Raw genomic sequence first — 13,297 nt, forward strand, 5'->3', positions numbered from 1 at the left:
GGGTGTGAGGGATGAGGTGCGGGAGATGTGGGAGACACGGTTGAGGGCGTTCTCGACCACCGAGGAGGGGAAGTTACGGTCCTTGAAAAACGAGGACAACTGAGATGTACGGGAGTGGAATGCCTCATCCTGGGAGCAGATGCGGCGGAGGCGAAGGAATTGGGAATAGGGGATAGCATTTTTGCAGGAAGGTGGGTGGGAGGAGGAGTATTCTAGGTAGCTGTGGGAGTCGGTGGGCTTGAAATGAATATCGGTTTCTAGGTGGTTGCCCGATATGGAGACAGAGAGGTCCAGGAAGGGGAGAGAGGTGTTAGAGATGGTCCAGGTAAACTTAAGGTTGGGGTGGAAGGTGTTAGTGAAGTGTATGAACTGTTCGAGCTCCTCATGGGAGCACGAGGCGGCGCCGATACAGTCATCAATGTAACGGAGGAAGAGGTGAGGTTTAGGGCCCGTGTAGGTACGGAAGAGGGATTGTTCCACGTAACCTACAAAGAGGCAGGCATAGCTTGGGCCCTTGCGGGTACCCATGGCTACCCCCTTTGTCTGTAGGAAGTGGGAGGAATTGAAAGAGAAGTTGTTGAGGGTGAGGACGAGTTCGGCTAAGCGGATGAGGGTATCAGTGGAGGGGGACTGGTCGGGCCTGCGGGACAGGAAGAAGCGGAGGGCCTTAAGGCCATCTGCATGGGGAATGCAGGTGTAGAGGGACTGGACGTCCATGGTAAAGATGAGGTGTTGGGGACCGGGGAATTGGAAGTTCTGGAGGAGGTGGAGGGCGTGGGTGGTGTCACGGACATAGGTAGGGAGTTCCTGGATTAAGGGGGAGAAAATGGAGTCTAGATAGTTGGAGATCAGTTCGGTGGGGCAGGAGCAGGCGGAGACAATGGGTCGACCAGGGCATTCAGGTTTGTGGATTTTGGGAAGGAGATAGAAGCGGGCAGTGCGAGGTTGGGGAACGATGAGGTTGGAGGCCGTGGGTGGGAGGTCACCTGAGGTGATGAGGTTGTGGATGGTTTGCGAGATGATGCTTTGGTGCTCAGGGGTGGGGTCATGATCAAGGGGGCGGTAGGAGGAGGTGTCGGAGAGTTGGCGTCCGGCCTCGGCGATGTAGAGGTCAGTGCGCCATACTACAACTGCGCCTCCCTTGTCCGCGGGTTTTATGGTGAGGTTGGGATTGGAGCGGAGGAAGCGGAGGGCTGCACGTTCTGCGGGGGAGAGGTTGGAGTGGGTGAGAGGGGTGGAGAGGTTGAGGCGATTGATGTCTCGACGGCAGTTGGAGATGAAGAGGTCGAGGGAGGGTAGGAGGCCTTGGGGTGGTGTCCAGGAGGAGGGGGTGTGTTGGAAGCGGGAGAAGGGGTCAGTAGAGGGAGGGTTAGGTTCACGGTTAAAGAAGTAAGCGTGGAGGCGGAGGCGGCGGAAAAACTGCTCTATGTCCAAGCGTGAGCAGTATTCGTTGATCTGTGGGTGGAGCGGGACAAAGGTGAGCCCTTTACTGAGGACTGACCGTTCGTCCTCAGTAAGGGGTAGGTCTGGGGGGATGGTGAAGACTCGGCAGGGCTGGGTGCTGCTGTCTCCTCTGGAGCTGCTGGCTGCGGAGGCTGTGGGCGGAGTTGCGTCGGCGTCGGCTGTGGGCGGAGTTGTGCCGGCGGTGGGCGGAGTTGTGCCGGCGTCGGCGGTGGGCGGAGTTGCGCCAGCGGTGGGTGGAGTTGCGTCCGCGTCGGTGATGGGCGGACCGGCGTCGGAGGTAGGAGGAGCGGGGTAGGTGGCGGCAGTAGCGGTGAGGGTGGTCGCGACTTCAGTGTCGGTGGCAATGGCAGCGATGGTGTTTGCTGTCCCGGAAGTGGGGAACCTGGCGGTGGCGGATGTGACGTCATCTGAGGGTTCTCCGATAGTGACCTTATGGCCAATGGCGGCGGACCCATTGTGGGGAAGGTCCTGGATATGGCTGGGGATTTGGGGGGCGGAGGAAGCCCGTTTTGGGTGGTAGGCACCAGTAAGTTTACTGTACTTACGGTTTTTAGTGTCCAATAAAGCTGAGTAGAATTGGGAGTTCAGGTTGTGGATCCTACGAAGAATAAAAAACAGGAGAGGTCCTTTGCAGGTCTGGGAGAGGGAGGCTCTGAGCTGGGGTAGGCTTGATTGTAGTGCCTGGAGATGCCGGCGCATTGCTGCAAGTGTGTGTTTCAGGAGTCGCAGGGAGAAACGCTTCTGAAGGATCTCAATACCATGAGTGTAGATATTATCACGGTTGGGGCCAAATTGGGAAGGCTTGAATGTGGATTGTAGTCCATTGGGGATGATCTGGTTCCGTAGGCAGGTGCTAAGGAAGGTGATGTGGCTGTAGTACCTGGTTTGCTTCAGGACGTGGTCGAGCAGTTTCAGGGCCGAAGAGATTACGAGAGAAATGCAGTGGGAGAGAGATCCCTTGAGGTTTGTCCGGAGGGAGGAGGGTAACTTCTTCAGGTTAGGCATCCTTAGAAGAGGCTTCGCAGTGGGGTTAAAATTGAATCAGAGATAGTAGGAACTGCAGATGCTGGAGAATCCGAGACAACAAGGTGCAGGGCTGGATGAACACAGCAGGCCAAGCAGCATCATAGGAGCAGAGAGGCTGACGTTTCGGGCCTAGACCCTTCATCAGAAAAGGGGGAGGGGAAGGGGGTTTTGAAATAAATAGGGAGAGAGTGGGAGGCGGATAGAAGAGGGATAGAGGAGAGGGTAGGTGGAGAGGAAACAAACAGGTTGAAGAGGCGGAGATGGAGCCAGTAAAGGTGAGTGTAGGTCAGTTGTCTTTTTTCACTTGGGAACAGGCACATAGCTCCTGCAATGGCAACTCAGCAGGGTTCACCGACCAAGCGAGGCTTTCTACCTCCTCCATCCTCTGAAATATTTGGGCCTTTAGTTACTGGAATAAAATTCACAAATTAATAATCTACGATTATCACTTTGTGACAATTTTGCACAAGTCAGTGGGAATTCCATTGGTTGGCCTGGGCTACTTCTGTCAAGTTTAGTCCCTGAAGAGAGGCTTAAGAGTTTTAAAGGTTTGGCTCACTTACCTGAACAACTTGGTGCAGAATCATTCCACTGTGCCAAGGCGTCAGGTACAGCTAGGCATTCTATATTCTTGGAACCTTGGAGGGCGTAACCTGGATTGCATTCGAAGCGGATAATGGCACCCACAGCAAAGTCATTTCCTATTCTTCTGCCATACCTTGGCTCAGGTATCGAGCTACACTGTGTGGCACTAGTCCGGGGGACCGCTGTAGGTTAATGAATGGAATAATGCAAATTCAATTCTCAATTTAATCACTGAACAGGCACAAAGTGAAGAACCAAGGTTCAAACCAGAAAATACAAGCAAGAAATGTTTCAAAGGAGATGACAGGCTATTCACATGTAATTGAGACACCTGAAAAGTGAACTTAATTAAAGTGGCATGCCTGCACATACACAGTTAAAAAGCAGAAGAATACAAGAGAAGAAATATCGCCAACATGTAGTTAAAATCATACTGTTCTCTATTTTGTTTATCCTTCTTGACGGAGCTTAGACTCAAGCCCATTCCTGGTTACAGTTTACTCCCTGTACCAGCTTTAAGTATTTCATATGAAGTAAGCTTTAGTCAGGTTAGATATAGTTTCCTGGTGAATGTTAATAATCCACTGTAGAAAACAGCACACAGTCCAATATGAATTAGCACAAACTGTCAACCACAATCTGGGAGCAAACTGTCAGTGAGGATGATCAAACAGTAAATGGGGGCAGCAAGAGGTACTGTTCAGAAGTTTAGAATCAGGGACAATTGATGGGACATAGTGACAATTTTCTCTGTTTGATTAAACTTTTATACCTGCCAAGAGGTTCTTCAAAATTCTTGGTTCTGAATTTTCAGAATATGCATTGTGGCTTTGAAGCAAACATGAATAGGAGTGATAAAGCTATTCAGAATTCCAGACTATCAAATCTCTAAAAAAAATCTAATTAAGAACAGAATGGTAAATGTTGAGGCCTCCTGTCTGGTCAAAAGCAGTGTTTGAAAATGAAAGCGAATTATCGACTGTCCTATTCTTGCTGTTGAGGCAGTGACTGCAGTAAACCTATCGCTATGACTGAGGTGTGCCCAAGACAGATAATATTAATAAAGTTAATTTTGATACTAAGGTACGTATCTGATTCCATTAGCATTATACAAAGGACTGGGCATAGCATTCTGTTTGTGTGCGTAGAAAAAGCAAAACATTCAGCATTGAAATACAGAAAAATACTGCAGACTACCACAAGTTTATATTTATCAGTCACCTCAGCCTCAAGACAGTCTCAAAGTTGACCAACGTGTCTATGGTCCCAAACTGGTGAGCTGCCTTTGTTGTATAAGTTAATGATTCTGAAGGGGTTAATGCTTATGCTATATTGACTCCACTCATTCTACTAATGTCATGCACAGTTTGTGGTTGGAGACAAGGAACTCTACTGTAGCTTCCAGAGTCAGATATTTCTGTACCAGCTCCCTAATGTTATAGTAATTATACCTGACCAAGTTTCATAGCGCTTATTGCTATCACAATTAAACCTCCTTGTCACCTAAGAACAGTTCTGTAGGTAATCTACAGCAGTGTATCCTCTACCACTGGTCACAAAGGAGAACTGGTGGTAGCAAACCACCTCAAATAACTCTTAACCTGTGCCACATTATGGGAGAGATGTCAAATATCAAAGTGTACCAGCAATAGTTACCTAGAAAAATACCATTGGTTTCAGGCGACCAGTTGGAGTTAGATAAATAAAAGCCTTCTTTTCAAGCTCAGCTGTAGCATAAAGGGTTAAGTTCTGAGGGAACACATGTGCGTAGGAAGAAACTATATTATTGGTGATGCTATGACCACATGTAGATCACACTCCAGAGAAAGAGTAACAGTTTGGATCTTGTGTTCAGTTGGAATGTGTATAGTTAGCATGATGTAAACAAACAATTGCTGTAAGACCCAAAAATCAAGTCATCGCTCTACCTTAAAGTAGCGTACCAAACACCATCTAAAACTCCACATGTCAACAACAGATTGCAGAAGGCTTTTTCAGTATTGGAAAGGGGTGCCTGACTGATGGACTCACCCACCGACAACTCAAAACCTACCCTGCAATTTATACCACCGCTCCTTCTCTTCTATTCTACCTATTCAATGCATTTTCTCTCACATTCTTCGTCCATTCATCAATGCCTCTAGGGTGTTGTCTGCCTGTTCAGAGATAGGGCTCACTTTGTTCAGAAAAAAAGCAGGCTCTGATCAACAAAAAAACAATTCCAGAAGTCAAATCTTTCACTAATCTGAGGCCACATCACAGATACAACCAGATGAACCTCATATCCAGTGTGTACCTGTCAAATAGTACCACCGTTTGACATGTTATTTTGACCCTTGACAAGCCAGTAATGATCGGATGAGAACATATCTACACACATTAATGGCTTTTGTTGGAACTGTTCTGATGTTACATCAAACCAGTTCCATGTCTGACAATAAGAGACAGCAAGGTATAGAGCTGGATGAACACAGCAGGCCAAGCAGCATCAGAGGAGCAGGAAGGCTGACGTTTCGGGTCTAGACCCTTCATCAGAAATGGGGGAGGGGAAGGGGGTTCTGAAATAAATAGGGAGAGAGGGGGAGGTGGATAGAAGATGGGTAGAGGAGAAGATAGGTGGAGAAGAAACAGACAGGTCAAAGAGGCGGGGGTGGAGCCAGTAAAGGTGAGTGTAGGTGGGGAGTTAGGGAGGGGATAGGTCAGTCCAGGGAGGACAGACAGGTCAAGGGGGTGGGATGAGGTTAGTAGGTAGGAGATGGGGGTGGGGCTTGAGGTGGGAGGAGGGGATAGGTGGGAGGAAGGACAGGTTAGGGAGGCGGGGACGAGCTGTGCTGGTTTTGGGATGCGGTGGGGGAGGGGAGATTTTGAAGCTTGTGAAGCCCCACCCCCATCTTCTACCAACTAACCTCATCCCGCCCCCTTGACCTGTCCATCCTCCCTGGACTGACCTATCCCCTCCCTACCTCCCCACCTACACTCACCTCTACTGGCTCCATCCCCGCCTCTTTGAACTGCCTGTCTCCTCTCCACCTATCCTCTCCTCTATCCATCTTCTATTCACCTCCCCCTCTCTCCCTATTTATTTCAGAACCCCCTTCCCCTCCCCCATTTCCGAAGAAGGGTCTAGGCCCGAAACGTCAGCCTTCCTGCTCCTCTGATGCTGCTTGGCCTGCTGTGTTCATCCAGCTCTACACCTTGTTATCTCAGATTCTCCAGCATCTGCAGTTCCTACTATCTCTACCCATGTCTGACAATGACAATGCTCACACAAAAATCAATACAGAACGCAGTGAATGCTAACAATCTGGAATAAAAGCAACAGTTCTGGTCACATTTGTAGTGAGAAACACTGTAAATGTTTCAGGGTGATAAAATTTCGTCAGAGATGGAAAAAGTAAGAAATATAAAAGGTGCTATGCGAATAATAATGACAGGGAACAAACTGTGGGGGAAAGAACAAATGGAAAGGTCTGTCGTAAAGTGGAACGCATGTACAAAAAAATGACAACAGGGATGATGGAACAAGGCGAAAGGAGATAGGAGTTTTAAAGAAACAATAGTTTGAATAGGGATTAAAATCATTACTAAAAACTGCTGCCTGAAGAAAAAGAAGGGTTCAGAGGTTAAGATCTGAAAATGTTGAACTCCAGTTTCAGTCCAGAGGCTGCAAAGTATTAAATCAACGGATGATAAACTCTTCCTTGAGATTATACTGAGCTTCACTAAACAACACAAAAAGTCAAGGACTGAGGACAGAGTGGGAGTGAGGTGGAGAATTAAAATGTCAATCTGAGGTTCGAGGTTATGGTTGCAGATGGCCCTCCGCAGTCGCCCATTTTGTAATCGATCTGTACCATGTACAAGGCAGCACTTAACTGTGTCAATTCTATTTACCGATTCTTCTCACACCACTTCCCTGCCAAAATCATGATGGGGTTCCCCTTTCCACCTCAGTGGCCTCCGCATTCATCAGGTTATTTCTATCAACTTCAGAACTGCACACAACTTGCCCTCTGCCTTCAGCATTCCAGAGAGACTCTAGGAATGTAAGATACAGGAGCAGCAGTAGGCCATTGGGCCTCTTGATCCTATTCTGCCTTTCAATAAGATTGTGATTGACCGAGTTGTAGTCCCACCTCCAATTTCCTGTCCCCATAACCCTTGACTCTCTGGTGTCTCAAAACATCTGTCTAACTCAGCCTTAAATAAAGTTAAATACACAGACCCCACTACATTTTGGGGAAGAAAACGCCACACACTACTGGCCCTTTGAGAGAAAGAAATCTCCTTTTCTATTTTAAAAGGGAGACTTCTCTTATTTTCTGAAGTCTGTCCTGTAGTTTTAGTTTGTCCTTGTAGAGGAAACATCCTGCCAGTACCCACCTTATCTAGTCCCCTCAAGACCTTGTGTGTTTTAACAAGATCATGTCTCATTCTTCTAACCTCTAATGGTGTAGGCCTAGTTTGTTTCACCTTTTTTATAAGATAAGCACATCTTCCCAGGAACATGGTGAGTGAAAGTCTCCTAACTGCTTCTGAAACAACTGTATTGTTCATCTAAAGAGATCAAAATTGTCCATAATACTTAGGAAATGATCCTGCACAGCTATATTAAAGTTTCCCCACTTTTATATTCCATTCCCCATGCAATAAATGACAACGTTCCCATTGCTTGTCTAATCACTTGTTGTACCTGTATACCAACTTTCTATAATTCATGAACCAGGATCTCCAGATCCTTTTGCATCACCAAGTCCTGCAATCTCTTTCCATCTAAACAGTAAACTACTTTTCTGTTCTTCCTGCCAAAATATACATGTACACATCTACCTAGATTACACTCCATTTGCCAAATATTTGCCCATTTACTTCCTCATTCTTCATCCCTTTTCAGACTCTCTACTGCTGCTGAACAACATATTTTGCTACTGGTCCTGGTCTCATCAGCAAATTCAGTTACCGTAGATTGAGTGGTCCGTTAAAATCATTGATATAGATTGTATATGGTTGAGACCTGAACAATGATCTTTGTGGCACTTCAGTTTTTAAAGCTTGCTCCCTGTAAGCCAAACAATCCTTTATCATGATAATATGTCAAGCACCTTGTACAGCAACTTTTGATATGGTACCTGATCAAATAACTTTTGTAACTCAAAGCCCATTACATGTCCCAGTTCCGGTCTATCCACCATCAATGTTACTTCATCAAAAGACTCTATTAGATTAGTTAAACACTATTTTCTTTCAGAAAGCCATGCTGGCTCTGCCTGATCTCACTGTTTCCTGCTATAAACTCCTTACAAATTGATTCTATCTCTCTCCCTATGACGGATGTGAGGCTAACTGGCCCATAGTTTCCTGCTTTCTGCATCCCTCCCTTTTGAAGAAAGGTGTTACATTGGCTATTTTCTAATTTGCTGGGACCATTCCAGAACTCAAGGAATGTGGGCACATCATAACAAACCCACCTACTATCCATGTTCCTATTTCTTTTGAAACACAATGATGCAGCCCATTGAGGTCATCCTGGGAATTTGTCAGCCTTAAGGTCTAAGAGTTTAACTCTGTTAGTAACTCTGATATTAGTGGTTGGTTTAAGTTCATGCCTCTATTTTACCTCTTGATTTGCAGTTATTGTTGGGAAGCTTTCTGTGATAACAGACACAGCCTCCTTTATCATGATCAAGTTCTCAAATTCACTCTCTGGAGGGCCAACACTAGCTTTAGTTACTCTTCTTCTATTCAAATGTTTGCAGAATCTCTTACTATTCGTTTTTATATTATGAGGTAATTTTGCTCATACTCTACTTTCTGCATCTTTATTATCTTTTTAGTCAATCTTTTCTGGATCCCAAAGTCTGCCTAATCCTTTAACCTACACATAATCTTTGCAGATTTGTATTGTGTCTATTCCATTTAAAATTATTCTTATTTAGCCATAGATGATGCATCCTTTTCAAAGAACCTCTCTTTCTCACTGGGGCATGGCTTTGCTGAGAGTTATTACACATCTCCCAAAAAGTCTGTCACTACAATTCTACTGGCCTACCTTTTAAACTGGTTTCCCAGTACACAGTAGTAAGGTCTGCCTTCTACTCTCAGTTATTTTTATTCAAACTGAAAACATTAGCCATGGTCCCATGCTTCTCCCATTCTAACTGAAAATGAAATTCTATCATTGCATGATCACTGTCACATCCAGAATTCTTGATCATGAGATTATTGTTTCATCCTGTCTCACTGTACATTCCCAGATCTAAGGGAGCCTGCTGCTTACTTGGCTTGAAGCCATTGTGCTGGAGGAAAATAATCTTACAGACATAGATAAATTCATTTTCCAGGCTTCCTTTGCCAATTTGATCCTCCCAAACTACATATAGGTTAAAGTCACTCATGATTATTGCAGGACATTTTTTCAATGCCCCATTTATTACTCATTTATACCCTGCCCTGCAGTGTATCAATTTTAGGGCATCTGTAAAGCTACTCTAGGTCATTACTCTAAATCTAGACCACAGAACATATTTAAAGAGGAGCAGATAGATTTTTGTTTGATAGGGAAGTTGAGAGCTCTGCTGAGCTGGCACAAAAGGAGGAGTTGCGGCCTGGGGCAAGTAAACCATCATCTTCTTGAGTATTGGGTCAAGCCTGAAAGGCCAAAAGGCCTACTCTTGCTCTTATTTCTTATGTTCTTATATATCCCACAGAAGGCATCTTACCTTGACTATTTCTCATCTCAATTCAAAATGATTCTGCATTTTCATCTTTCACAACTGAATTTGTGCCAACCTTAATTGACAGAGCTATGCCTTCACTTTATTTCTGGCAGTGATACCATATGGGAAATACATTTCAGCACTGAGGTGTCAACTTTTAACCATGACTCTGTAATGCCCATTAGAACATGTATTTTTATCTCTATTTTTGATAAAAATTCACTCCTTTTGTTACAATTCAGATACAGGTCCTTAAACATTTCTTTTGAACTAATTTTACAATCTCCAGCCATCAATCTGCAATTCACAGCTTTAACCTCAATCAGCCTCGATTACTTTCCCCTTCCCAGATTGCCTCTGTCAGCTTTTCTATCTTACATAAGCAACCAATCACATAAAGGGTTGCTAATTCAATTTAGTAGGTAATTTTACTTTAAGTGATATAACTAATTATAAAATTATCTAAAAAGTGAATCAACATGTCTGGTCATGAGAGCTGCTCTTATCATCTGCCTGATAACTGTATGAGTATAGAGATTACGTTCTGTCTGGTGACACAGAGCAGTTTTAGATATGTCCCTTAAAGGTATACCACAACAAGCTCCTTGAGTCATTTTTCGATTATTTGTCTCACCCCAATCTCTGCTTGAATTAAAAATCTGCTCCTTGGTTCCACCCTATCACACAACTTCCCATTTGTCTTCAACTCTTTTCCCTTTTCCTACCTCAGCACTTGCTTAAAACCAATTACATCTTGAACTGTCGCTCATTTTGCTGAAACTCCTGGAAATATTAACTTGGTTTCCCTCTCTATAGGTGTCGCTGGACCTGTTGAGTTCTTCCAACATTTTCTTAATACCAATTTTATTACCAACATCATTTGTTGGAATGGCAGCAGAATAACAGATAAATAAGAGGCAAATGGTCAGCCCATAATTGAGCTTCAGGTTACAAATGAACATAATCTAGAGCATGTAACACTGTCTGAATCTTTCCAGTGGAATACTATCATGGATTTTACTGGGAAATTACCAACTTTCCCAACTTCCTTCCAATTAGCATCCAGACCACTGTGACCTACAGCACATTTGGAGATGATCTTCAGATCACTAAACTATATGTAAAAGGTAAAGTCACGTAGTCTTCCTAGACTGTTGGGCTGCTGTCTCATTAGGCACCTGAGGGTCACCACACCTCAAGTAAGGGAAAGTTTGAGAAAGGGAGTCCTGCATCACAACTAGCTGTCCAGCTGAATGAGTTAACAAACCCCTTCCCTTCTAAACTATCCATTTGTCTCTGCTGATTGTGTCATGGCCAGGTGAGCAACGTTCACATCTCCCCTTCTTTTAAGGCCGCACCTCAGTCAGTCACAGCAATCTTTACTTTTTTTCAAATGTAGCAATCAAACTTTGATTCAAGTTAGTCAACCAGATCAGGAAATAAAGAGCTAATTCCAAGGTTTTATTCAGAAAAGGAAAGTGGAGTTGAATTACCAATATACACCAACACTGATAAAACATGACATCAAATACGCACACATGTAGGCATAAAGGGTTTGTGGGGAGGGTGTATCTCAATTGCAGCGTCATCCAGTGGTTCCCAGCATTACAGATATCCGTCTTCAGCAATGTGATTCACTCTATATCATGTCAAGAAACGGTTGGAGGCGCTGGACGCTGCAAAGGTAATGGGCCCTGACAACATTCCAGCTATAGTACTGAAGACTTGTGCTCCAGAGCTTGCTGCTTCTCCAGCCAAGCTCTTCTCGTCCAGTTACAACACCGCTATCTACCCGACCATGTGGGAAAGTGCCCAGATATGTCCTGTACATAAAAGGCGGGAGAAATCCAAACAGCCATCAGTCTACTCATGATCATCAGTAAAGTGATGGAAGGTGTCATCAACAGTGCTATTAAGAAGCACCTACTCAGCAATAACTGGCTCAGTGACACCCAATTTGGGTTCTGCCAGGGCCACTCAGCTCCTGACCTCATTACAGGCTTGGTTCAAACTTGGACAGAAAAGCTAAATTCCAGAGGTAAGGTGAGAGTAACAGCCCTTGACACTAAGGCTGCATTCGATCGAGTGTGGCATCAAGAAGCCCTAATGAAACTGGAATCAACGAGTATTGGGGCAAACTCTCCATTGGTCAGAGGCATAGCAGGCACATAGGAAGTGGTTGTGGTTGTTGAAGGTCAGCCATCTCAACTCCAGGACATCTCTGCAGGAGTTTTTCAGAGTAGTGTTCTAGGCTCAACCAACTTCGCCTGCTTTATCAATAACCCTCCCTTCATCATAAGTGGGTCAGAAGTGGGAATGTTTGCTGATGAATGCATAATGTTCAGCACCATTCATGACTCCTCAGATACTGAGGCAGTCCACGTTCAAATGCAAAAGGATCTGGACAAAATCCAGGCTTGGGCTGACAAGTGGCAAATAACTTTCGTGCAACACAAATGCCAGTCTATGACCATCACAAATAAGAGACAATCTAACCACCGTCTCTTGACATTCAATGGTGTTATCATCACTGAATCCCCCACTATCAACATTCTTAGGATTACCATTGACCAGAAACACAATTGGGCACACCACTTAAACACAGTGGCTACAAGAGCAGGCCAGAGGCAAGAAATACCGCACCAATTAACTCACCTCCTGACTCTCCAAAACCTGTCCAGAATCTATAAAGCACAAGTCAGGAGTGTGATGGAATATTCCCCACTTGCCTGGATGGGTGCAGACCCAACAACAATCAAGAAGCTCAACACCATCCAAGACAAATCAGCCCCCACTTGATTGGCGTCACATCCACAAATATCCAGTCCCTCTACTACCTAAGCTCAGCAACAGGAGTGTGTACTGTCTACAAGATGCACTGCAGAAATTCTCCAAAGATCCTTAGAAAGCACCTTCCAAACCCATGACCACTTAATCTAGAAGGACAAGAACAGCCGATACATAGTAACACCACTACCTGCAAGTTCCCCTCCAAGCCACTCAGCATCCTGACTTGGAAATATATTGCCATTCCTTCACTATTTCTTGGTCAAAATCCTAGAATTCCCTCCCTAAGGGCATTGTGGGTCAACCCACAGCAGGTGGACTGCACCAGTTCAAGAAGACAGCTCACCACCACCTTCTCAAGAGCAACTAGGGATGGGTCATGAATGCTGGCCCAGCCAGAGACACATACATCCCATGAATAAATAAATAAATAATACAACAATGAAGGTAATGGCAAATCTAGTTCCAGAACTTAATATTCCCTTAGGTTGCAATATAGAAAAGACTTGAGTGAAGCGGCTGTTGTCCTGTTTCTTTAGCCATGGTAAAGTTCACACATCTTGAGTTCTGAGAGATTTTTCCAAGTTGTTTTATCAGTGGTGCTGGTTTCTATGATTGAGACAAAGAGAGGCAAGAGCTTGCAGTGTCTTTGCTGTTATTAGTCCATGTTGTTTTCTTTCCCTGAAAGGCTGCTGTTGTTACATCCTTCTCTTGTGGAT

The 13,297-nt window shown here is 44.8% G+C and overlaps 1 protein-coding gene across 1 annotated transcript in view; it reads right to left on the reverse strand.

Annotated features, from left to right (window-relative positions):
- csmd2 (CUB and Sushi multiple domains 2) overlaps positions 1-13,297 on the reverse strand; it is a 613,472-nt gene that overhangs the window by 238,390 nt on the left and 361,785 nt on the right. The window contains exon 28 of the mRNA XM_048612954.1: positions 3,054-3,257. Within this exon, the coding sequence (XP_048468911.1) occupies positions 3,054-3,257 (204 nt within the window). The remainder of the gene's footprint in view (positions 1-3,053; positions 3,258-13,297) is intronic.

This window comes from Rhincodon typus, chromosome 27 (genome assembly GCF_021869965.1).
Source record: "Rhincodon typus isolate 14 chromosome 27, sRhiTyp1.1, whole genome shotgun sequence".
Lineage (NCBI taxonomy): Eukaryota > Metazoa > Chordata > Chondrichthyes > Orectolobiformes > Rhincodontidae > Rhincodon > Rhincodon typus.